General features: G+C 30.8%; 1 protein-coding gene across 10 annotated transcripts in view; it reads left to right on the top strand.

Annotated features, from left to right (window-relative positions):
• Positions 1-26,002, top strand: part of DMXL1 (Dmx like 1) — a 119,234-nt gene that overhangs the window by 66,847 nt on the left and 26,385 nt on the right. For 4 of the 10 annotated variants that reach the window (XM_016145317.2, XM_036226275.1, XM_016145324.2 and 1 more), the window contains exons 26-35: positions 309-385; positions 2,551-2,678; positions 3,180-3,428; positions 3,753-3,866; positions 11,607-11,785; positions 14,333-14,466; positions 16,618-16,703; positions 17,845-18,046; positions 19,069-19,186; positions 22,110-22,172. In XM_016145317.2, coding sequence (XP_016000803.2) covers positions 309-385; positions 2,551-2,678; positions 3,180-3,428; positions 3,753-3,866; positions 11,607-11,785; positions 14,333-14,466; positions 16,618-16,703; positions 17,845-18,046; positions 19,069-19,186; positions 22,110-22,172 — 1,350 coding nt within the window. The remainder of the gene's footprint in view (positions 1-308; positions 386-2,550; positions 2,679-3,179; positions 3,429-3,752; positions 3,867-11,606; positions 11,786-14,332; positions 14,467-16,617; positions 16,704-17,844; positions 18,047-19,068; positions 19,187-22,109; positions 22,173-26,002) is intronic. The other 6 variants (XM_016145319.2, XM_016145320.2, XM_016145322.2 and 3 more) reach the window with 3 other exon arrangements.

Genomic DNA, 26,002 nt, shown 5'->3' with positions numbered 1-26,002 from the left:
TCAATGACCTGTCCATAGGTGAACTGTCTTTTATGAGGCTGGGCTTCTTTATATTTTAATTGAAGAAGTAGGTTGAGCCTTAAACAACTTGCTTTTGTTACATGGTTCATGTACTACTGAATAGCTAACATCTGTTCTCATTTGTTCTTGAAATAGAAATTAAGTAGCAGGTATGTGTTTTATGATTTCTGCCAAAGGCCTCAGTATCTTTTCTTTACTTGTAGTGAGACCTCTAAAGATAGAAATGATTGTTAAGGAAAAAAGGAAATAGAAGTTATACTTAAAGTAATTTTGTTTTTCTTTTCCAGGTATATGTAATGCATACTTTAGCAGCCTCACTTTCTGCTTGTATATATCAGTGCCTTTGTGGTAGTCAAAACTACAGGTAAATAATCTTTTTATGAAATTTAAGAATGCTTACAGTAACTGATGATGTTTCAGAATATGTATACTCTTGCTTTCAAAAACCTGCATACAGCAGTACACTCTAAATAAAACAAAAACCATATAGCTGAGGTATTGAGTACTTTTTTTTCATCTTTGAAGATTTAACTTATGTTTTTATGGGAATTAAATTTCAAGTAAGTCTTGTTATTATAACTTATCTAGCAGCCTTTTATTGATCAGTGCCTAATGCCAGATACCGTGATACATGCTGAGATAAATTCTCCTTCCTTAAGGTGAATTTAGTTAGAAACAAACGTAAACTGATAAATGATATATAACATGGCATCATACTTAAATAAGTACTATAATATGATGGGTAGTAAAAGGCTCAGGGAGCACAGAGGAGGGAGTAACTAACTTGGAATTGAGAAAAAATTTACAGAATTGATGATTATTTTGTTGATGATTTTTCTCTTTCTGTCTAAGGTTTCACTATAATTTATCTAGGTTTTTAAAAAATACTATTTAATACTCTCGGGTTTTTGTATACCTTTCTTTAGTTTTTTGAAATTCTCTGACTTTATTCCTTCAAATATTTTGTCTTCTCTCTTTTGTTTCCTTTCTTCTTAGACAGATATTAGAACTCGTGGGTCTATCTTAGTTTTCTTTTAGCTTTCCTGTCTTGTACTCATTCTCTTTATTTCTTTTTGCTTCATTTCAGGAGAAATCCTAGCTTCATTTTCCAGACACTAACTCATTCTTCACCAACGTTCTTTCTTTTATTAAGCCTATCTAAGTTTGTATTTTAGGAATTCTATTTTTCATCTTTAAGATCTCTGTTGATTTTACTAGTCACCGTATTTTTTAAAAATAACTTACTGTCTTTATTTCTTTTTCTTTTTTTTTTTTAACCTGTTTGAGTGTGAAGCACTTTTCTTGATGTTCTGAGCAGTCTGCTTCCTCTGTAGGCCTTTCACTGAGTTTGTTTCTTACATAAACTTTCCTTGGTTTGATTTTTTTATTGTCTGTTTATCTTATGTGTTTGAATTTTCCTGTGTGTAGCCTAAGCATACTATTCTAATTATGTATTCTAAGGTAGTTTCAACTTAATTTTTCTGACCCTCATCCTCCAAGAGTTCTTTTTCTTGTTACTGAGTGTGGCTTTATTTTCATCAGCATATTTTTATCTTTCTTATCATTTCCATAGGCATACTATAATGGAGGATATTTTTGTTGTTACTTTGTCTTCTTGAAATTGGAAAGCAAAGCAAGAGAAACTATTTACAAATGTATCAAAATGCTATGACTAATAAGACTTGCCAATTAGAACAGGTCTAAACTATTAAATGTGCAATCTTTAAATACTATATTTTTTTACTTAATATATGATATAGAAATTTCTGGCAGGTTAACAAAATCTTTTGTACTTATATTTCATAGTTTATGTCAAGTTACAAGTTAGTTTGTCCATTTGTTTAGTTTTAGTATAAAATGCCATTTACTTGGAGAAGCTTACCCTGAATTTCCAAATTGTGTGAAATACTCCTGTCTTTTGCTGTCGTGGCACTGTATGTATAGGTTGTCTTTAAAAACAATATAAAATTATTTGTATCTGATTTCCCTACTAGACTATACATTTCATAGGAGACAGAAACCATGTTTTTCATTATATGCTTGGAACCTGGTGCATAAACTTGATGTAACCTACCGTGATGTAGGGTAGACTAGCCATTAAATATCAGATTGAACCTAAACTAACTTTGTTTTCAAACAGATAACCTTGTTTTACAGTGTGATATATAACCTTGCTACTTGTCTGTCAATAGAAATTTAGTTCTCGCATTTGTACGTATTATACCTTTCACTAAATAAATAGACTTAAAACCTATCACATGTGATTTAATTTACAATATTTGTATATTTACACTTAAAGGACACTTTATTTTAATATAGCACTAGACTATAGAGTATAGTATAGATATAGTAGCGGTATAATTAATAAACAAAAATTTCTATTTAAGGTACCCAGAAGTTAGATCTAAAACATGGAAATATTGCATGTGAAATTCATTTTAGATCATTGTATGTTATTATTGTTTTATTATATTGCTATTATTGTATGTCACCGTAGATTACTATTATTGAAATATTTTCTTCTCTTAGTTCATTTCAAACCAATCAGTTCACTGGAATGGTATATCAGACAGTACTTCTTCCCCATCGGCATTCTTTGAAAACAGGAAGCTTAGATGAAGCAGTAACTCCCAATACATCGCCAGCGCAGTGGCCAGGTATAAATAAGTTATACATGTGTGAGTTTTTCTTAGCCTTATCTAATTTAATTAGATGAAGAAAAAGTAGGTTTTGTTTTGTTTTACTGTATCATAATCATCATTAACTATTGTTGCAATTATTACCAGTTAAGTATTCACCACTCATTACAAATTATGCAGTTACTTAGCTTAGTATTTCCTTCATCATGTACTAAATTAACTCAAATGTTTTGTTATATTCTTTTTTATAATTTTACTTTCATCATAGTAAAAAAACATTTTTATGGCAATTAAATTTTATCTGTCAGATTTCATTCAGATTACAGATTTTCAGTGTTTCTCTAAATTGAACAAATAGCTCAAAATTCATGCATTAACTGTAATAACCTCTATTAGTCTATGAATTTACAGAAAAAATATTTTAATTCTGATGCAATGAAGTTTTCTTAATAATTAGGAAATGTAGTTAATTTTTTAAAATTTATTGTCAATGGTATCTGTGTTTGTTTTTTGTTCTAGGAATAACTTCTCTAATTCGACTTTTGAATTCTTCTGGTGAGGAAGCCCAGTCAGGGCTTACTATTTTGCTCTGTGAGATTCTCACAGCAGTGTATCTTAGTCTCTTCATCCATGGCTTGGCAACACATTCTAGTAATGAACTATTTCGTATTGTGGCACATCCCCTAAATGAAAAAATGTGGTCTGCTGTATTTGGTGGAGGTGCTCATGTTTCAAGCAAAGAACAGATGCACTCTAAAGCTTTACCTGGTTAGTTTTTAATTTGTTTTATCTTTTTTATTTATTCACCTGAATGATAACTTTGTCGAATGTAATTATATTTTAATTTATTCACAGAAAGTTCTTGATACAGACTATTTTCTTAAATCCTAAACAAATAGTTTTATGATGAAAATGCAGTATAAAGTTTCTGGTGTAATTTCAAACTTTAAGATATTCATGCACCAATGATTAGAACTATCTAATGTAATTTTCTTTAATCTTTTACTATTGAAATTTTTATTTGTTGAAATATACCGTGACATTGGTTTTTGTTCTATCCCAAATACAGATTCTCTCTTCTTTCTTTGGCAGGAAGGCACTTTGCTATGCCTAGTCCCCACCAGGTAGTGGTATTCTCCATGGAATGTGTGGGCTTTTCCAAAGCTCTTTCAACCATCAGTTCTCATAGCCCTCCCAGTCTTGCAGGCAAGATATTAGCTCTAGAACTAGGCTTTTACAGTTTAGCTTGCTTTGTGTTGTTTTGGAATGGTTGGAATACAGTGGGCCAGTTTTATTTCGTTTGGCGTTTGTAATAGAAAATCGAGAATTTTTTTAATCAAGCCATAGTTTTGATTAAAAACAGTGATTAGCATTTTAGAAAATCATCTCACATTTTTATTCTTTTAAATTCTTTGTTTTGATCATTTCTGTTCCTTAGAGTTTAACATATTTTTAAATGTGTAGAAATAAAGAAATGTCAGTGCTAATCATGATAAATCAGACTATGGCTTGAAATGACTAGAAAAATGTTTCAAATGAGGCTGCTTCATGTTTTTCATATTATGATTCTGGTCATCAGGGTTTTGGATTTCTAAGTGTTCATAATACCATGAAAGTAATTATTTTAAATAATTATATCCCCTTTTCTATATTGTATTTATCCGAAGATTGAAACACCAAGCTTTCTTGACCTGAAAAGAATCTTTATGATGCTTTCTGCCTTTATTTTAATTTTTTTTGTAATTTATTAGCTCATATGTGATCATCTTGCTTTTAAATTTATAAAATATTTTAATTTTCATAACATCTCTTCTAATTTTTAAAGTGTAATTTTCTACGCTTATATTTTTATATGGATAAAAAGAAAATACTAACTTTTTATGAGTCTTGCTTTAGAGTATATACTTCTTAACTTCAGATATCTGAATTCAATTAAATTAACTTTCAAAGTCTAAGAGAGAGTAAAATTTATAGTTCTATCGAGATTAGTATTAAATAAATAATTGATAAACTAATTTTGGCTATGTTTTTAATTTGTTCTAAGAGAAAATGATTTATTAAGACTCTGATCTTTTAATGTAGAATGTTAAAAAGTAATAAATTCTTGCTATAGAATGTCCACCATCTGTAAAAAATTAAAAATACATTCTCACTGTCTAGTCAGTAAGTCTCAATTCTAATTCTTTTTGCTGAGCACAAATATGGAAAGAACCTGATTTAAAGTCCAGGTTGTTTTTTGTTTAACCACTCAGATTTAGTTGTTTCTAGGCAGAATTACCAGTACATAAATTATCTTTCAAGTACTATCATAAGCACTATCATAAACTATATCCTACCACTTATTGAATCCTAAATAATCAAAGTGACTAAAAATTATCTGCATCTATATATTTAACCTTTGGATTGGGATATGGTAGCTAAATAATATAGAATACGTAAAACATGTGGTTCACTTAGTGGTAGAGTTAGATGTAGCCACATCTAGGATATGTGAGTTTCTGTCTTTGATAACCCAGAAAACTATTCTGAATACAAATAATCATGGGTGTACCTGAAAAAACATTTACAGAGAGTGTGAATGATATGATTCATTAGTTAACAAACCAGAAAAAAGGGAGTATATTCACTGTATGGTGAAGCTAAAGGCTTCCTGGTTCCAGAGCTGACCTAGTTTGAGAAAAAGAAAGAAGGAAAGAAATAGAAAAAAATAAAAAATAAAAATAAAGACAGTATGTAGTAAGGCAATAATAGTAATTAGAAGCAGCAGTCCTGTGAAGCAGATCAACCGACAACCAGAGAGAGAGAATCTGAGACCATAAAGTCAACCAAGACAAGGAACAAACAGGGCTGATTTCAATGTAAGGCAGAGTTCCGAAATCTCAGTTTTAAAGGCAATATATTGTTCTAATATAATAACAAACTAAAGCAGCACAGTAGCCTGATAAATTTTAGGTGGTAAGTAAGCAGCCCTGCATGTTTGAATTAGTGATGTCCCGAGAGACTAATTGCATATGTATTCAATATACATTGTTGACCAAGGGGATAAAATAATGTATTTTAGAAAAGTTGATCTGAATTCAGCCAAAATTAACATGCTTTTTTATTTTTAGTTTTGACTATTTAAATTTAGTCAAAGAAAAACCGACAAGTTTACAGTATTTTCCTGACTACCTAATCAGTATCAAAGTATTGTATATTGAAGATGAAATACATGTTTGGAACCCCTAAAAATCTATCTTTTACAAAGAGTACTAGGGAGAGGAATTTAAAAGTAACTACTTGTTTTTCTTGCTCTGGTATGAATTCTGATTTTAATAGTCTTTGCAGTAAAGGTTTCATGAACTAAATTGTATTTCTTCATGTCTGTTACATAGTCAGTGTACTAATTCTTTTAGTAATATGAAATATATGGCTGAAGCTTTGTGATATAAGGAAATGATAGATGGTTTTTTTAAGTATTTAAAATATTAAATTTATTGCTATAGTTTTTTAAATCAACTATAGTATATGTCTTTCAGTTTTCAAATTCTAAATTAAAGATTAGAATCAATGTTTTCCATGATTTAAAACTGATCTTTAATGAAAGGAAAATATAAATACAATCAAACATAAACTTCAAATTAATGATTTTGAAATCCTGAGTTCTAATAAAAAAAAATTGTATGAAAGCCATCATTTCTCAACTGAACAGCTACACCTGAAAAAGATTGCAAATGTATTCAGACTGCAGAGGCTGGATTGAAAGTGATTTTGCTAGCCCTTTCCATACTACAATCCATGATAGATGATTTTTGTTAGACATTAGCTTGGAAGGTCAGCATTCTTAGCAAAAATGTTAATATACATAAATGAGTAATTTATTTTTAATTAAATTTAATTTGCTTTGTGAACGCCACACTATATGTTAATGAAGGATTTATCTTTTTCCTAATTAATTAAAACTACAGGGCAGGCATATTTTCATGAGAGTTCTGAATTATTTTGTTGTTATGGTTAATTTTTAAAGTAGATAATCAGCTAAGCAGTAACAATTTTCCAAAAATTACTTCTTTATTGCTAACAGTTAGAAATCCATACTTTTGCTTTTTATTGCATATTATATATCAAAACTTTTTATTTTATGAATTTTTATTGTATTTCATAATAGTTGCAATGATAAGAACTGTAAATTTTTTATCTTGACAAAGTTACAGTAATGATTTTTTGTTTCCAAATTGAGAATGAAACATAAAATGAATATTTTATTTATAGTAAGCATGTCTTTTTATTTTTTACTATGAGACTGCTAATGTTCTAGACATTTTAAATTATATTTTTGACATTCAATTGTTTAGGTTAAGTATGGACCAGAAAATCCAAATATTTTGCTTTTTCCCATAAATTTGTATAAGAATAAAAGTGCTGTATTTAGTATTTAATGATTATATGTAGCATTGCTATCATTCCTTTAGGAAAATAGCAGCCTTCTTCACTAGAAAATGTTAAGTCAGCATATTTAAAATATAAACAAAATCAGCTACTTAAAATAAAGATGAATATGCCAAACACTTATAATTGTCTACTGAACCACAAAATAGTTTTACTGGAAAAAGAAATACATTTTTGTTGTTGTTGTTAATGTCCTTGACAGACTTTTCATTGAGGGTCATATAATTTCTATTTTAATTTAAAGTTTAAAAAGCATTTTATTAATCATTTTATAACTACTGAGGAAGGCAAATTCTTAGATAATAATAAGGGTTGAGAAAGAAAATAGAAGGTAAAAGAAATACTAAGAAATGCAAATGTGTGAAGTTTTACAGATAAATATTCTTTTTTGAACCATTTCAGCTTTCTCACCATGACTTCCTCACTCAGTATTTTTTACTGAAACCAAACATGTGCTCTCTCTGTCCAACCCTGTGTTCTGATATTTCTGGCAGTCCTAAGTGCTGCAGTAAAACAGCTTTAATGTATTTTCTTCATTCTAATTTTTTTTGTATGGTCAAAAACACATAAAATTTACCATCTTAACCATTTGTGTACAGTTCAGTAGTGATAAGTATATTGACATTGTTGTGAAACAAACCTTCAGAACTTTTCCATTTTACAAATTTGAAACTTTATATCCATTAAACAACTTCCCCTTTCCTCTTCTCCACATCTTCTGGTAACCACCATTCTTTCTGTTTCCATGAATTTGACTACTTTAGTACCTCATATAGGGGGAGTCATACAGTATTTGTCTTTTTTGTGACTGGCTGCTTTCACATAGCATAATGTCCTCAAGGTACACCTTTGTTGTAGCATGTGACAGAGCTTCCTTTCTTTTTATGCCTGAATCATATTTCATTTGTTTGTGTGTACTCCATTCAAATTTGTAATAAATCTGTTGAGTTTGAGCTAAAATCTTATAGACAGATCTGTATTGTAGCCTTCCAGGTGATTGAAAAGGAGTACTTTAGAGCCATTATCTCCAGATTTTTTTATTACATAACCCTGTCCACAAAACATGCTTGAGCAGTCCCCTAGTATATGTACATTTATTTATTTATAAATGCATGTACTATTGTTGATCCAGATAGTAAACATAGACACATTTTACATTCTTCCTTTTGCCTCATCCTTCTTTCCTCTCTCCCTGCCCTTTTCTATCTTCTTTACTTTTGCTTTCTCCTTTCCCTCTACCCCTTACCCTCTCTTTTCCTCCACTCTCCTCTGATCTTTCCTTCCCCTCTTGTACTTATTTAAAAAATTAAATAGGAGTTGTAATTTTCCTTCCATATTCCGATGAATCATTTTGAATACCAACAATTTTGGAGTCTACCTTGCTCTGTGGTTTGGAGACAAATCACTACTTTCTATTAAGATATTTGTCAGTTAATTTTTATATTTATGAAGCAGGCGCAAGGTACTGTGCAAAGTAGTGATCCTAGGAAGACCTTGAGAGTCAGTCTTTCTAAAATATGGATATCTCCTGTCAGACTTTTTTTATATTTTATTCTTTGAGGAATAAGAATTACCTTAAAGTCACTGCTCCTTTAATCTCCTGATTTTGTCTTTTCCTTTTAGGAGTCTTTGAAGTTTCCTTGTAAAATGACATTTTACATATAATTTTGAGATTTTATTTTGTACTTAATTTGTATTCACATATTTGTAGTTCTTATACTCCTAATGAGAAAGGAGATGAATATATACCTCTTAGATTAAATTGCCTTGCTGAAAGCAAGAAATAGATTTGAAATCTATTTTATCTTAAATTTACATGACTTTTTATCTTCTACATATCTGTTTCTTTCTATATAAATTTTTTAAATCATCAGTTAAATTATTTACCCCCACAAAAAAAAATTTGGGGGGAGCTAAATTTGAAGGTCCAGGACAATGTGCTTCCCAAAGTTTCATGTACAATACACTCTGGCACACTGATGAATGTGGATATGAGTGCCGTAGGTAAAGAATGAGATGATTCTGCTGGTTACGTGGAGGTTAGTTTTTAAAAGAAATAACATTTAAATCTAGGTTCAGAATATTTTGTTGTGTCTGATTTAAAATGACAAACTGAAAAAATAAATGTTAACTTACTATTAATACCGGCCTTCCTTTAGTATTAATTGAAGCACAATACACATGTGTGGTAACAAATCCAGTAGTACAGAAGAACTTATGATAAAAAGCAACATTATCTTTTTTACTCTTCTATACCTCCATGCCCATTCCTTATATGTAGCATCTTAACCATTTCTCCATTTCTGTTTTGAGTTCTTTTGGGAGTTACATACGTAATTCTAAGAAAACCACAGCAGAATGTGCTGGGGATGAGGATGAGGCTTCTTACAAGGGCAGGAAGGTATATTTACATGCTCAGTCCACAATCTTGACTTAGAAGCCCATTTTTAAATAATACATTCTGTGATTTCAAAGCAGCTAAGAAATTTATTTTTTTAATCTATATCAAGACATGATTTTGTCCTTTTCCCCATGCTTGCTTTTGTTTTTCTTTACTTGCTTTCTTGCCTATCCATGCCCCTTACAATTCATAAGTTCTATATCTACAATTTCTTTTCATTTCTTCCTAATACTGATTTTTTTCTTCTATTACTGGCAAAGTAGCCATATGTCGCCTTAGTAATGGAACAGTATAGTCAGTTTTTACCCAAGTAGTGGCATAAGTACTTGATATTTAATAGCATTTTCAAAAACAAGCAGTTGAATACCCAAAGGCTAAATAGTCTCCATTGACATTTCTAAGCTTCACGACCACTATTAATCCAACATGATTTAAACATAAAACCATCTTAGGTCTTGCTGCAATTTGAGGAAGGAGAGGGAGGATCCATCTTAAGGACAAGCTGAAGATCATTTCTTGTGTGCTGGGAGGCATTGCTCTGGCCCTTTTATTTATAGCATTTCAAGTAATATAACACTCAGTATTGTGAACTTGTTTGCTATTTTTCCTCCTATTATCCTCGTTTATCAATAGTGTTTTTGATAGTTTTATACTTGAGACATTGAGTCTGTAATTTTAAACATTTTTCCACCTATGACACCGTGTCATATGTCTGATTTCACAGATGATTTTTTTTAAATGTTTTCTCACTTTAAAAACCCTTTTATGTTTTGCTTTTTAATAACTACATTTTTATGATGTAGCCATCTTGATAAAATATGTAATTTAGCATTGTTTATAAATTTTATTTTCCAGAGATCCCTTATTTGTGTTTACATGCCTTCTAATGATCTAAAACAAAAGCAAAATAGTAACGTTAAAGTCAAATGATAAAATAACTTAAAACAATAGCATTGATTTTTGAAAGGTAAAAAATACCTTATATTCTAAATTTTTTGCCTGATGAGAATTTGGCAAAGCTACTGCTTAAATTTTAGAGCGTTTATAAATGTATGCACATTTAATCTGATGGTTCCTTTTAAAGTTATTTGAAAGATTATATAATAATTATATCACTTAGCAATCTCTTAGAATACTAATTTTATTCAGTTTCCTTTTTTCTGAAATAACTTCTGTTAAACTCAGCTTGGCTGTAGCTTGATATAATGCATGAGCATGTTGTTTATGTAAGCTTAGTAGCTTCAAACAATAAAACAAAATTGTATTACAGCACAGATACTTGCTTTCTTTTCAAAGGTAAGTAAATTCTCACTGGAACCACTGAAGGAAAATATTGGTTTACTTTAATATGGAGCTGTTCACTTATTAAACCATGCCTATGTCTGGGAAATCCTTGATTCCCTACTGGTGATTTACCTGTGACTTAGTGTTGATTAAAGATATGTACTAACATGTTTTTCTATACAAATGCCCTTAATGTTCTAAGGGAAAATACTAAGAAAATATTGTTAAGTGTTTAGAAGTTACAACAATAAAGATTACATTTTCTACTTCTTTGTTATTCCATTGACTAGAAAATTCCATTTCCAAGCCATTTCTAAAAATCTGAATTAATTTAATTACGTAGTTATGTCTTTTAATTTTTAAAATATTTTCAGTGAAAGTGTAGTTTTATGTGTAGATAAGAGACCCAGTGATACTGAACATTCTCGTAAATGAGTTGTTGCTTTTAATTAACATCGACATCCAATGATGTTTGTTTGGTCCCCGTGATATTCATTAAAAGAAAAAAGAGGATAATGTCGGTAATTTCCTGTCATGGTCTTAGCTAAATTATGCGCTCACTTATAAGGAGATATGACATTCTGTTACCTATGTATATAATAGATAAGTCAACATTCAGAGAGTGAGGGACAGCTTGAGATAAGAGCGGAGATTGCTATACAAGGTGATTTTTTTCTCACTTCCTCTACCTATTTTTTTTACTATCATAATAAGAATCTCAGTTTTCAGTGTGTACATATTTGTAGTTAACCTTAGATCTTATGTAAACACAGGCAAAATGAATGCAATGAAAATAGTACTTATTTAATAACACTTTACTTTGTTCTTATTAGTTTCTTCACTAGTGGAAGGAGGAGATAAACAAAACAAACATTTTAGGCCATCAAAAATGTCTTGCAAAGAATCTGCCCCAATGACCTCTTCCTCACCACCAGTTAGCCAGGAATCACTGACAGTCAAGGAGAAGTTCATCCCACCTGAGCTCAGTATCTGGGACTATTTCATAGCCAAGGTAATATTTATGTAGTTAAATAGAAATGAAAATGTTTAAGTGTATTTGTTGGTGCTGCCAAGTATTTTTCTACTGGTTTATAAAATTTCCATTTTATCAAGCTACATTACCAAAAATTATACCCTAAAATATTTTGGTCATATTTCCAACCATTTTTTAAGGCCATTCTTTGATAAGTTGCAGTTTTTGCATTTTAAACAAAATGAAGTTCTTAGTAAGATGAAAAGATAAATTGGTTAATACCTTGATACTGATATTCTCGATAGTAATTAAGGAAACAAAACTGCCAGAATTTAAAATGTCCTTCATACTCTCATCCCTTTTCTGTACTGCAGGCAGTCCTGCAATGTTCTGATACACACTGATTTGTTACCACTGTTTATTCCCTCAACAACATGGTTTAAATTTAAGTTACCACAATATACGAAATGTGAGCAATTGCATAAAGTACAAAGTTCCCTGCTAGCTCTTCAATCCATAAATTACAATTAAAATAATAGATGCACCTCATGATCAATGACCAGTCAAAACAGTTCTTTCAAATACTGTTGGCGATTGGTCATTTAGTGCCTGTTATTCATTTCACACATAGACAGAAAAGCATGTGATCGTCTTGCTTCTTTGTCTGCCATGATAAACCCAAGTGACATTTTACAAAATTGGTTTATTAAAAGAGAGAATTGGCTAACAGTAATGAAAGTGCAACAACAACAAGAAAATGAGATTAACAATATACTGTAATAAAAGTTATGTGAATATGGTTTCTCACTCTCAAATATTATACTTTACTCACCCTTCTTGTGATGATGTGAGATAATACAGTGCTTACGTGATGAGATGAAGTAAGATGAATGACATAGACTTTGTGATGTAGTGTTAGGCTACTATAAGGGTTACATAAACACAAGCAGTGCAATGCCACAACAGTTGTTCTGATAACTGGGATGGCTACTAAGTGCCTAGTGATTGGGCAAGGAGTGTATATACTCTGGATACAGTGGACAAAGGGATGATTCAGGTCCTGAGTGGGATTGAGTGGGACAATCCAAGATTTCATCACATTACTCAGAACAGCACACATTTTAAAACTTATGAATTGTTTATTTCTGTAACTTTTCATTTGACATTTACAGACTATAGTTGACTGTAGGTAATTGAAACCACAGAAGGCAAAACTGCTGATAAAGGAGCAACCACTGAACACATTTTCTATATTGCCTTAGATCCCTTTTATGTTTATCAATTTTATGACTTCTCATACAACTACCTTGCTGAAACTACTGACAATGAGATTAAGATAGTATCTATATTGTCAACTGTAACTGAAACTTCATGATCATCATTTTTTTTTGACCTGTTAGCAATATTCAACACATGAGCATTTCCTCCTTTTTGAAATACATTTCTCTTTTGTTCTCTGATGCTGACCTCTTAGTTTTTTCCCTAACCTTACTATTTATTTCTTTATATTCTCCTTTCTTCATCTTTCCTTTTCTACCTGACATGTGCATCTTACTCTTATTCAAGATTTGGGTTTTGGCATTTATTTTCTCTTATACTTTCCTTCTCACAACCAGAGTACTCTGAGTTCACTAAATGACATCTTCATCCTTGTAGTTGCTCAAGCCAGAAACCCAGAAATCATCTTTTTTCCCTATTTTTCTTGCTTTCCAGATTTATCAGCAAATCTGTCATCACTTTCCCCAAAATTATTTCTCTCCATCTGCATCACTGATCACCTATTTCTAGACTGCCAATTCTTGCCTTAGTTACCGATGTCTCCATTTCTACTCTTGCCATTTGACTTTTTCCTCATAAGAGAGTAGTTATGTAATCGTCTTAAGATAAATCTCAATACCTATCCTCTATGTAAAACTCATTAGTAGCATTCCATTACACTCTATACTGTGATCAACAAAAAGAACCTATCCGATCTGTCATCTGCCATGCTCTTTCAACCTTTATCCCAACACTAATTCTCTTGCTTTTTTTTTTCATACCAAACTCTCCCATATTTAAAGATTTTCTACATATTATTCCACTGCCTAAAATGCTTTTCTTCCCTTTTGTTATATGGCCTATTTATTTTTGTCCATTAGGTCTCACTTAAATTTTACTTTTTGAAGAGGCCTTTCATGATCAGCTTATCTCAGTTTTTGTTAAAGTTTTCCATCCCACCTCTTTTTTTTTTTTATAGCACAAATAAAAGCAATTTGTACTTAGTTTTCTACTATTTGCCTAATTTCCACTGAAACATAAGCTCTATGAAGGCAACGACTATATATGTTTTAAAATTTTTTATATCAAGTATGCTTTTTAACATATAGTAGATACTTGATAAATTTTTTGTTGAATTGATGGATAAGTAAGGGAATTGTGTAGAGTGATGTTAGAGGCATGGAATGTCAAAAAGTAGCCTAATACTGGTTCCTTTACTCCTCGTAGTGAAGAATCCAAAAATGAGATAAATTGCTAATACTAGACTATGTAATTAAATGTATTATATCAGATAGTTGATTGATAAGTTCTGTAACTTTTTTATTTTAGCCTTTTCTACCCCCTTCTCTAAGTAGAGGAGAATATGATTCAGAGGAGAGTCTGGAAAGTGATGATGATGATGATGATGATGTTTTAGCTTCAGATTTCCATCTCCAAGAGCATTCTAATTCAAATTCATACAGGTATGGAATACTTAATAATCTTCTTTTTAAATAATCATCATGGCTTATATATATAAAATTTTGGAAAATAATATGTTTGAAATTAGCTTGGGGACATGTAACACATTATAACTCAGATTTCATTGTTGAAATTGTTAAATTCCTTTACAATAATTTCACAGTTAATCTTTTATTTTCCGTGAATGGATGACCTATATTTTTTACCTCTCCTCACAGATGCTATCAGATTATTACTTCTCTTTGCTCTCTGAGATAAACAAATCCCACTCGTTTAGCTTAGAAAGTCTAATGTCTTTTCAGTGAACACTAGTACTCTAAGATGTCAGTGATTACTGTTTTAAAAATGGCTTCCACATGGTATAAAAATCATAAATGTTCCAATACTGCATTATCCTTATGTGTACATGTTTGGCATATTATTTTGTCTTTATTAATATATCTGAAAGGTATATTTGAAATAAAGTGAAAATATTATATTAAGACATGGTCTGTTAATGGTGTGATAGAAGAGTATAAATCTTCCAGAAGAAAGAAGTATTTTAGAGAAAATGAAGTACTTTATTGAAAAGAAAAATTATGAGATTTCTACTTGATGTACTGGTAGTTTTTTTCCCTATTGACCTAATTTTAGTTTTTAAATATATAAAATAATTACATGGCTCAAAAGTCAAAGTGTATACCTCAACAACAAAAGACCCCAAATAACCCAATTAAAAAATGGGCAAATTATTTGAATAGACATTTTTCCACAGACGACATACAAATGACCAATAAGTACGTGAAAAAATGTTCATTGTCTCTAATTATTAGAGAAATGCAAATCGAAACCATAATGAGAGATTATCTCACATCCATTGATATGGCTACTATATATATATATAAAAAAAAAACAGTGTTGGCAAAGTGTGGAGAAATTGGAACCCTCATGCAATGTTGGCGGGAATGTAAAATAGTGCAGCACCATGGAAAACAGTAGGACAATTCCTCAAAAGTTAAAAATAGAATTACCATATGATCCAGCAATTTTACTTCTAGGTATATACCTAAAAGAATACAAAGCAGGGTCTTGAAGAGGTATTTGTACACCCATCTTCATAACAGCATTATTCTTAATAGCCAAGGAATAAAAGCAACCCAAGTGTCTGTGGACATATGAATGCATAAACAAAAAGTGGTATATACATACAGTGGAATATTATTCAATCTTTAAAAAGATAGAAATTCTGATACTACAACGTGGATGAACCTTGAAGACATTATGCCAAGTAAACTGAGCCAGTTACAAGAAGACAAACACTGTATAATTCCACCTGTATGAGATACCTAGAGTAGTCAAATTCATAGAGAAAATAGAATTGTGATAGCAAGGGGCTAAGAGAAGGTAGAAATGGAAAATTGTTGTTTTGTGGGTATAGAATTTCAGTTTTCCTAAATGAAAAGAATTCCAGAAATAGATGGTGATGATCATTGAACAGCAGTATGAATATACTTAATGCTACTGAATTGTACACTTGAAAGTAGTTAAAATGTTAAACTTTATGATATGTATATTTCATCACAGTTTTGAGTAATAAAATGCTAGTACTCTAAGAAATAAATGTTTCACTAGAAATAAAAGAGAAGCTGAAATATCTTTTTTAAATGAAAAATGCAAAGCTGTATAAAAATGTGAACTCAGAAGTCTTACATTTCTTTCTTCTACCCAGTTTCTCCTCTATACCCTCTACAGATACACATTTTTATTAGTTTCTGGTTTATCCTTCTGTTTGCAAAAATAAGCATGCGTACATGTGGATATATATATATATAATGTTCTATAACTTTGTTTTTTAATCAATAATACTGGAGTTCATGCCGTATTAACACTTGAAGTTCCCTCTTCATTTTTTAAAAATGGCTACCCTTATATTCCATAATTCGAAACTAGTTATTCAGCCAGTACTCTCCTGATAGATAATTTGGTTGTTTCTACTCTTGCTGTTTTAGATAATGCTGAGTAGACATGAGTAACTGCATGCATATATTGTTTTGTTTTTGTGGAGGTATATCTTCAGGGTAGATTACCAGTAATGGAATGGTTGTGTCGAAGAGTGATATACTCTTCTAAATCTCTATAATATTTTAACAGATCTTCTGTTGCCTTATTTTTAGTTGGTCATTGATGCGCTTGGCAATGGTACAATTGGTGCTCAACAATTTGAAGACTTTCTATCCCTTTGCAGGTCATGACCTTGCAGGTAATATATATGTTAACATGAATTAATATTGCCATTACTTCCAATTTACTGTTTTGTATTTTTTTTTTTTTTGCAACTAGGGAAGAAACTTCCTGTTGTAAAAGATAGGTTTCTCTAAAACAAACCAAGTGTTTTTAAATATGTCTATTATATTATTAGGTGTTCTTAGGAGGATAACATCCAGGGAAGCAGGGGATTTGAGCATGATGTGATTGACTGTATTGAGACTGTATTTATACCTGTAGCTGAGGTTTTGGGAGATTTAATAGTAATAAACACATAGAAAACTAAGCAAATGCAAAAACTTAGTAATTGTTAACTCCAAGGGAAGAAAAGTTTGTACAGGAAAGAAAGGGGTGTGATAATACACCAGGTGGTTTGGCTGTGATCTGTATTTACACATATATAACAAGGTTATAACTAAAATAACAACAACAAAAATTATGTGATCATATTGGAATGATGGAGAGAGAAGTTTATTCTCACATTCTATAGTAATATATCAGAAGATAATTTCTAAAATTGAAAAAGCAAGAATTCATACTATAAGCGTGTTATATAGATTTTTGTAGGTAAGTATCAGGAATAGTTAAAAGTTGTGGGTGGGATCAGGACTCAGGAGTATGGAAATATAAAACTGGAAAGTGCTCAGTTTCATAGTATTGTTTAAAATTTTTTTTTTACCTTTGTGTATCATTTAATTTTCTAAGCAAGTCTTAGTTATATACCATACAGAAATTTGGCTGATACAAAGGTTTAAAGCAATTAATTTTACTTCCAGACATATTTTCATAATATGCAGATATATTTTTTTGTCACATGGAATTAAAGTCAAAAGCAGTCATTGATACAGAATCATTTAAATCATGTTATAAATATTATTTCAAGTACTTGTAGTAAAGCTATCATGTAATTTCAACTTAAATTGCCTTTTTTCTGTTGTCTTAGGCCACCTAATTATGTTGAAATGTTACACCAATTTATGACATTCTTTTTTTAATCCTCCAGATTTTTATGCCCATCTCTTTCACATCTCCTCTGCCAAAATATGCATTAATATCTTATCTCAGACATTTTTACAATCCAATATAACATTTACTGCAGAATATAAATATGGGTCAATTTTATTTTCTTTTTTTAGAGCTTCCAGTTAGTTCACCACTTTGTCATGCAGTTCTAAAAACTCTTCAGTGTTGGGAACAAGTTCTTCTCCGACGACTTGAAATACATGGTGGGCCACCTCAAAACTATATCTCAAGTCATACCTCTGAAGAGAGTTTGTCTGCAGGTCCTGCAATTCTCCGCCACAAAGCTTTGCTGGAACCTACAAACACTCCTTTCAAGTAGGTTTTCCCAGATACTGTTTTTAACCATGAGTTTTATTAAATCAGAATGTTTTCAGGTCATATTTAAAGAAAAATATTTAAGTCCTTTTATGTTTAATTTGCTGTTCTAGGTTCATATCTGTGTCTTTGTGTGATGTATATTGTAGTCCAGAGGCTAGTAAATATTTCCTGCAAAGGTCCAGATACGGAAATATTTTAGGCTTTGAGGGCCTTACAATCCCATGGCAGCTATTTAACTCTGCCATTGTAGGTGAAAGCAACAACAGATAGTAAATAAATGAGTGGACATGGCTGTGATCCAGTCAACTTTATTTTTGAAAATGAAAGACAAGCTGGATTTGACCTGTGGGCACTTGGGAGTAGTGCTGTTCAAAGTAGGCAGTTAGCAAACTGTTTTGCTGTCCATGAAGACTTAAAAGCATTTGTACCAAAAGGTAAATCACTACAGTATCACTTCATCAAGAAAGTCTTGCTACAAAAAAAGGTTAACTGAACTAAACAGTGTACTTAGAGACATAATGACATAGTTCATTTACATGAACTAATTAACCTCTTACCTCATTGCACATCAATAACAGAGTTCATGGACTTGTGTTTGTTCATAGGTAAGATTTGGAGCCGCTGTGCTTGTAGATCTCCTGTAGGAAGCATAACTAGTACGTTCCTAAGTTAGGGGTCAGCAAACTGCAGCCAGTGCGGCCAGATTCACCCCTCCTTTTACATTGTAAATAAAGTTTTATTGGCTCACAGTTACACCCTTTCCTTTTAATATTGCTTCTGGCTTCTTTTCCACTTTAGTGGCAGAGTTGAAGCATTGTCCAAGAGATCTTATGGCTCATAGAGCCTAAAATATTTACTATCCAGTCCTTGAAGAAAAAGATTGCTGATTGCTGCCCTAGATGATTTGGTCTGATACTAGTTAATTTATTATTATGAACATTTATATAGCACTAAGGAAATGTGATCAAGTTAATCAGAAATCTCCAAAGTGTATAATTAAATATACTTTCTCTCTGTAGATCCAAACACCATCTGGCACTGTCTGTGAAGAGACTTTGGCAGTACTTGGTAAAGCAGGAAGAAATTCAGGAAACCTTTATCAGAAATATATTCACCAAAAAAAGGTGTCTAAATGAGGTCTGTATAAGTTAAACATGTTTACTGTTTTATTATTGAAGTCTTTTGTATTATAAAGAAAAAGTTGCATTTTACAGTCTTTTTAAAAACTCATTTATGTCGTAAACATATACTGTGCAATTAATTTATAGAAGAGTAATTGGAAAGGAAAGAGAGGCTCAGTATTTGCCTAAATCAGTTTAATTTTCATGGTACTAATTCAGATGTATTTGGAACTTTTTTCCCAAAAAAGATACTGTTTGAATTAAGATGCTATATCTTGTTTCCTGTGTTTTGAGTTGTCATGATACCCAGTTTAAGAAAGTGTAGAAAATTCCCATGACTTTCATGTGACAGTTAAAAGTAGCTTATTTTAGAAGTTTAACTAAAACTAGGTTTGCATACTGAAAACATTTCAAATATATACATTTTTTTATTCTATTGGTTATGCTTCTTAATAAAATTTTGCAAACTCAAATTAATGTATAAGAAATACTGTAAATGGTTAATTGTACCTCAGTATTATCATTAAAATGATTATTTTTCTCAGTTCAGTGCTACTTAAAGAGTTTCAGTTTGATGAAACTTGAACCTGAATGTAAATTAACATTTTGCTTCCTTCTTTGAGACAGTTTTGCTATTAAAAAAATATCGGGTAAATTCAACAGTGGACATAGTGATATAATTAATTCCTTTTCTCCTCATGTACTAGTAACAGGGAGTTCAAGACTGGCAACTGGTCTGTGAATCACATTTTGAGAAGCACTGAACTAGTCTGAAAGCAAACTTTGTACAGTTTTTGAAGTGGGAGGGAAAAAGGAAGGTATTTCAGTTGGAGAAATAAGGAAGTGGAATGGCTTCTTAATATACAGGTTAGCAAAAAGCAAGATGGCATCTAACCTCACTGAAAAAAAAGGAAAATTACATATACTCAATTGTCTCTCAGTTTAAACACTAATTTGTAAGAGGCAACTGCATATGCTATTATTTAGTAATTGTCTGTTTATGTAAATATATTAGAACTAGCCAAGCCAGGAAATATATAGTTGTCTTGCTAACTTAGAAGAATTTTGATATATGTACCTTAGTATGGAATTGAAAACTAGGCAAACAATAAATACAAGATATACAATGCAAATGAATGTATATCTATATAACTGTATAGAAGATATATTTTAAATAGTATATGAATTACCATTAAAACAGTTTGAGATAATTTTTGATGAATAAAATTAAAAATTTGCTAGGTGAGAGTGTCAGACTACTTAGCATATGTTGACTCATGAAGTATTGTTTCTTATTTTATACATAGCTTTGCTTAAAATAATTTGTTACAAGTTCAAGCATTCTGGTAATAGTGTATAAAGCACTGCTGTATTCTGTATAAAAAGCATGTTGACTGCTTATTCTTTGGTTTCTCTGATGCACCTTGTGATATGAATATACACATTTAACATTATTTCAAGTACAAAATCATATTTGATTAATATAGTTATAAAAATTAAGACATTTTTCTACCTCTGATACATTTAGTATATTTGGGAAATGAAACAGCTCTCAAAACAAAGAAACTATTGTACCATTCGCCTGTCTAGTTTAATCAGGGAGTAGGATCATTAAGAGAATAGAGTAACCAAGCCAGAATGAGTAAGAAAGAATAGCAGATAAGTGCAACTACACCTTTTAAATTCTTCTGATATTTTATTCTTCTGATATATTATTTTATTCTTAGTTTTCTTGGAAGATTTATGAAATCTTAAGAAAATTTTAAAGTTATTTTCGTATTAAATTATTTTAATCAAAAGCGGGAAAATGAATGCTGGACTAAAAGCTAATAACTATCAGTAAGCTGAGTATTTTCTCTGAATTGTAGTTTTTTTACCTGCAAAATGAGTATAATACCTTTTGCTTTGCAGTGTTTTAGCCAGTACATTTAACTTAGTTAAAAACCGGCATGATTAATGGTGGCTATTAGAAATTTATTGTTAGTGCTTTGTTGTTTTATTCTTCGTGGAGGTACTCGTGGATGGAACATGATGGAGAATATTTTGAGAGTTCTGCTGCTTTCTTTATTCCTTTATGTGTTTAAAAATGAAATTTTCTTCATCTGGTATTGAAATCCCGATGTCAGATTTTTCTTTTCCTATGTACTGTAGTACAGTGGAATATACATTTTTAAAATAGGTCTTTCCTATTTTTAATTTTCTTGGAAATTAAGTACAGATAGCTGCAAATAGACTATCTCTGAATCATTCCCAACAACTGAAAAATACTTGGCAGCTGTGATCTGTTTTTCCAGTTCCTTTTTCTGTTTTTTTTTTTTATGAGAAAAACTAAAGGTCCTGAACCAGCTCTTTCTTTAACTAATGCTAATATCTCCTTTTAAGAAGTATGTTTGCCTCCAAGCAATTTTTTATTATTATTATTATTATTATTATTATTATTATTATTTCTAGCTAAATCAAGAAAAGGCGCGAATTAGAAACCTAGAATTCAAAATTTTTAATCAGGGCATTTTTATGAGTGAGACACCATAGTGAAGATAAGACATAGTAAGTACTGTGTAAGAACAATTTGATTTTAATTTTCAGCTGATAATACTCTGGCACAAGTAGCTCTGAAATTTGTAATATGAAATACTTTGGGCACAATCTTGCTTTAATGTTGACATTTCATAAGACAGTAAAAAATTTCTTTAGGAGAAAAAATAAAATCTATAGTGGTTAATGAGTTTTGAGAGATTAAGTTTTCTCTGACGTCTTACCCCTAACCATGCACCCCCATACATGTTTCTTTTAAGATATATTAAATTAAAAAATAATAACTCAACTTAGTGTTGTTTTCTAGTAAATTTGGTTTAAAATTAATATAAAAATATCCCCAATATTTGCATGTTACATCTCGTCTTTACTCTTTGTCATGTGGTTATTCTTTCTTAATGAAGTCATTAGAGGACAACTGTGAAACCATCAAAAATTCTATGATGGAGGAGCCAAACATCAATAAGGTACAAAGTATCATTCAACTGAAATTAGAAATTGCATTCTTTAACAAGAAAAACAAAGTGTCGCCATTTTAATTTTGGACTAGACTTTGTTTCCAATGCAATTAATGTTTTACTTTCTCAGTTTATTTTTAAAAAAAATTTAACAAGTTAAATATTGCAATCACAAAATTGTTTCTGCTTTATTAATAAGAGAATGCAATTTTAAAGGAAGTTGAATGTATCCTGTTTTGGCTACAGATTTCTCTGGGTAAATACAAGTTCTTTATAAAATGTAATTGCAATAGCCATTACAGAAGTATCGTAGTAGTGTTCTGTTTTTGCAAGCATCACTTTGAAGTTAAAATTCTTTTCTATGATACTGATTAATTCCTTAAAATATATCAAATACTATCATATAGCATTTATTTTACTGGTAAAAATAGGATCTAGCATATTGCCTTGTGCATAGTAAGTACTCAGTTCTTGAGAACAAAAGCACAAAGGTTAAGAATTTGTGCAGTAATGAAATAATTCCCAAATGTTCTATCATCACACATTCAAATATGGCTTTTATTAGGTTGATACATAATTCATGTGTTTCACATTCAAGAGTAATTTTTAGAGAAATTTTTCTCAAAAGATTTTTTTTAAGGCTATGAATTTCTACCTCTTATTTTTTCCCAAATGAACCTTTTAGTAAATAAGAGAAATAATTCTATGCAATTAATAAAAAAGGCTGATTTGATGTCAGATATATATATCATAACTAAACCTTGGCAGAATAAATATATGCAGTCCATACTTTGGAAATTTCTAATAGCCTTTGGGGGTTTTAACAAACTAGAATTCAAACTTGTAATTAGTTAATAATATTCCTTGCTTGAATAATCATTACTTAGTACAGTCTATTCATTACCAGAATCAGAATGTTGTATTACTGTAGTCATTACACTACATCAAAAAGCAGTCATTCTGTTAATATCATAATCATTTTTGGCCAATGTTTTCTAAGCCATGTGTGACAATTTTATTTCTAACAGCTTTATTAGGTATACTTGACTTAAAATAATTGCACATATTTATTAAAGTGCAGAGCTTGATCAATTCTCACCTATGTACACATTGATGAAGTCATCAGCACAAACAAGAAAATATATCTATACTTTAATTCCTTACTTACTCCTCACCTCTCACCTCTTCTTTCTCTCCAGGCAACTACCAATCTACTTTTTGATATTATAGATTAGTTTGCATTTTCTGGAATATTTGTAAATGAAATCATACAATATTTTTTTATGCACTTTTTCAGCATAATTATTTTGTGATTTCTCTATCTTGTGTATTTCAGTAGTTCATTTTTTTTTTTTTTTTAATTGCTGAGGTGTATCATTGTATGGCTCTACCACATTTATTTACCCACTTACCTCTTGATGAACACTTGAGCTGTTTCCATTTTGGAGCTATTTCAAATAAGACTGCTTAGAATATTAATGCACAAGTCTCTTTCCAAGGGCATATACTTTGATTTCTCTTGTGTAAATGCCTAGGAGTGGAATGGCTGGATTATATTGTAGGTATATCGTTAACTTTTTAAGAAACTGCTCAAGTTTTTTCCAAGGTGGTGGAAACAATTTACATTCCCAGCAGCAGCATATGAAATTCCAGTTGTTTCACATCTTTATCAATACTTAATATGGTCAGCCTTTTTATTTTGGTCATTCTACTAAGTATGTAGTTGTAGTTCATTGTGATTTTAATTTATATTGAGCATCTGATCATATGCTTACTTGCCATGTGCCTTTTAAAATGTGTGTTTTTTATTAGGTTGTATGTTTTCTTAATTGAATTTTAATAGTTCTTTATATATTCTAAATAAAAGTCTTTTATCAGATATGTGATTTGCACATATTTTCTCCTAGCATATTGCTTATCTTTTCATTCTCTTTACAATTTCTTTTTAATTCATTCTGGGTATGGATTTTCTTTTTAATATCATACCTAAGAAATTTTTGCCTAAAGTCACAAAGATTTTCTCCTGCTTTGTTCCAATGTCTTATAATTTTAGTTTTATAATTAGGTCTATCACCCATTTTGAGTTAATTTTTTTATATGATGCAAAGTATGGATCATAGTTACTTTTTAAATTATCTGTGTATCAGTTGTTCCAACACTTTTTGTAAAATGATTATTCTTTCATTGAATTGCCTTTTCCTCCTTTTAAAAAAGCAGTTGACATATATGTGTAGGTTTTTTTCTTCACTCTGTTTTGGACCACTGATCTGTTTGTTTATGCTAATACACACTGTCTTATTGTGCTAACTGAACTTCTGGTCTGATATTAAATAGAAATTGTGAAAGCAAACATTTTGGTTTTGTTTCTGATCCTGGGGGAAAGCATTCAGTCTTTTGTCATTAAGCATGATGTTATCTATAAGGTTGCTGTAGATGTCTTTTACAAGATTGAGAAAGTTTCTTTTCCTAACTTGTTGAGAGTTTTCAATCAGGAAAAGATGTTGGATTTTGTCAAATACTTTTTTAAAAATTCTTTTAATTTAAGTTTATTGGGGTGACATTGGTTAATAAAATTTTATAGATTTAAAGTGTACAATTCAATAATACATCATCTGTATATGCATTGTGTTTTTGCCACCCAAAGTCAAATCTCCTTCCGTCACCAAATATCTTACCTCCTTTACCCTTACCTATTCCCCACTCCTTTCCCTCTGGTAACCACTAAACTGTTTTCTGTGTTCGTGAGTTTTTGTTTATCTTGTACATTTGTTGGCTTTATGTTTTATATCCCACATAATGCTTTTTTTTTTTTTTTTTTTTTTTTGCTACTACAGTCATGCACTGCTTAACAATGGAGATGTATTCTGAGAAATTAGTCATTATGTAATTTCACCATTGCATGAACATCATAGTGTATTTATACAAACCTAGATGGTATAGCCCACTACACACCTAGGCTATATGGTATAGCCAGTTGCCTTGGAGGGGAAGAAGAATGACTTTCCCTCTACCTTTCTGGCTTCTTCTTGGCTGAGACATCTCTGTAATAAAAGACAGATTAACAGAAGAAAACAAAAGTTTAATAACACGCATACCTCCTTTATACATGGGAGAGATCCAGAAAAACTGAGTAACTCACAAAAATGACTGAAGCCACCATCTTAAATATCATATTCAGCTGAAGATAAAAGATCTTGGGCATGGGGTTAGTCAGTAATGGGAGATTACCAGTAAAAGCACAGTAAAAAGGGTAAGTTTATTATACAGATTTAAGCTTTTATCTTCTGCCTTGATAAGAGTTTCTAGAAACATGGTCATCCCTCTCTTGCTGATACAGTTAGGGAGAAACCATTACAAATGGAGATTTCCCTTAGAAATGTAAATGTCTTTTAGAAGGGTAATTTCTCCTTGGTTTTCAGAGCTACTTTCATGTCTGCTGTTTCTTGAAATTAACCAGTCTAAAATAATTTTTATGCTAAAGAGACATATTTTGGAGTGGCAAATTCTGTTCCCCTACAGCTTGTAGGCTACAGACCTGTACAGCATATTGCTGTACTGAATACTGTAGATATTTGTAATGCTATGGTAAGTATTTGTATAATGTATTATATTACAATGTTACAAGGGCTAAGAAGTCACTAGGTGATAGGAATTTTTCAGCTCCGTTACGATTGTTACTGTCACATATGCAGTTCATCCTTGACCAGATGTCTCTTGTTAATTAGTGCATGACTATATTGAGATAATCACAAGATTTTTTTTTTTTTTTTTTTTTAGTCTGTTAATATGGCTAATATTAAACCAACCTTTCATTCTCAGGATGTTCCATTTGGTCCTGA

The sequence above is a fragment of the Rousettus aegyptiacus genome, unplaced genomic scaffold (genome assembly GCF_014176215.1).
Source record: "Rousettus aegyptiacus isolate mRouAeg1 unplaced genomic scaffold, mRouAeg1.p scaffold_m13_p_8, whole genome shotgun sequence".
NCBI classification, from domain to species: Eukaryota; Metazoa; Chordata; class Mammalia; order Chiroptera; family Pteropodidae; genus Rousettus; species Rousettus aegyptiacus.
The sequence above is the reverse complement of the archived record's forward strand: the minus strand, read 5'-3'. Positions and strand labels throughout refer to the sequence as shown.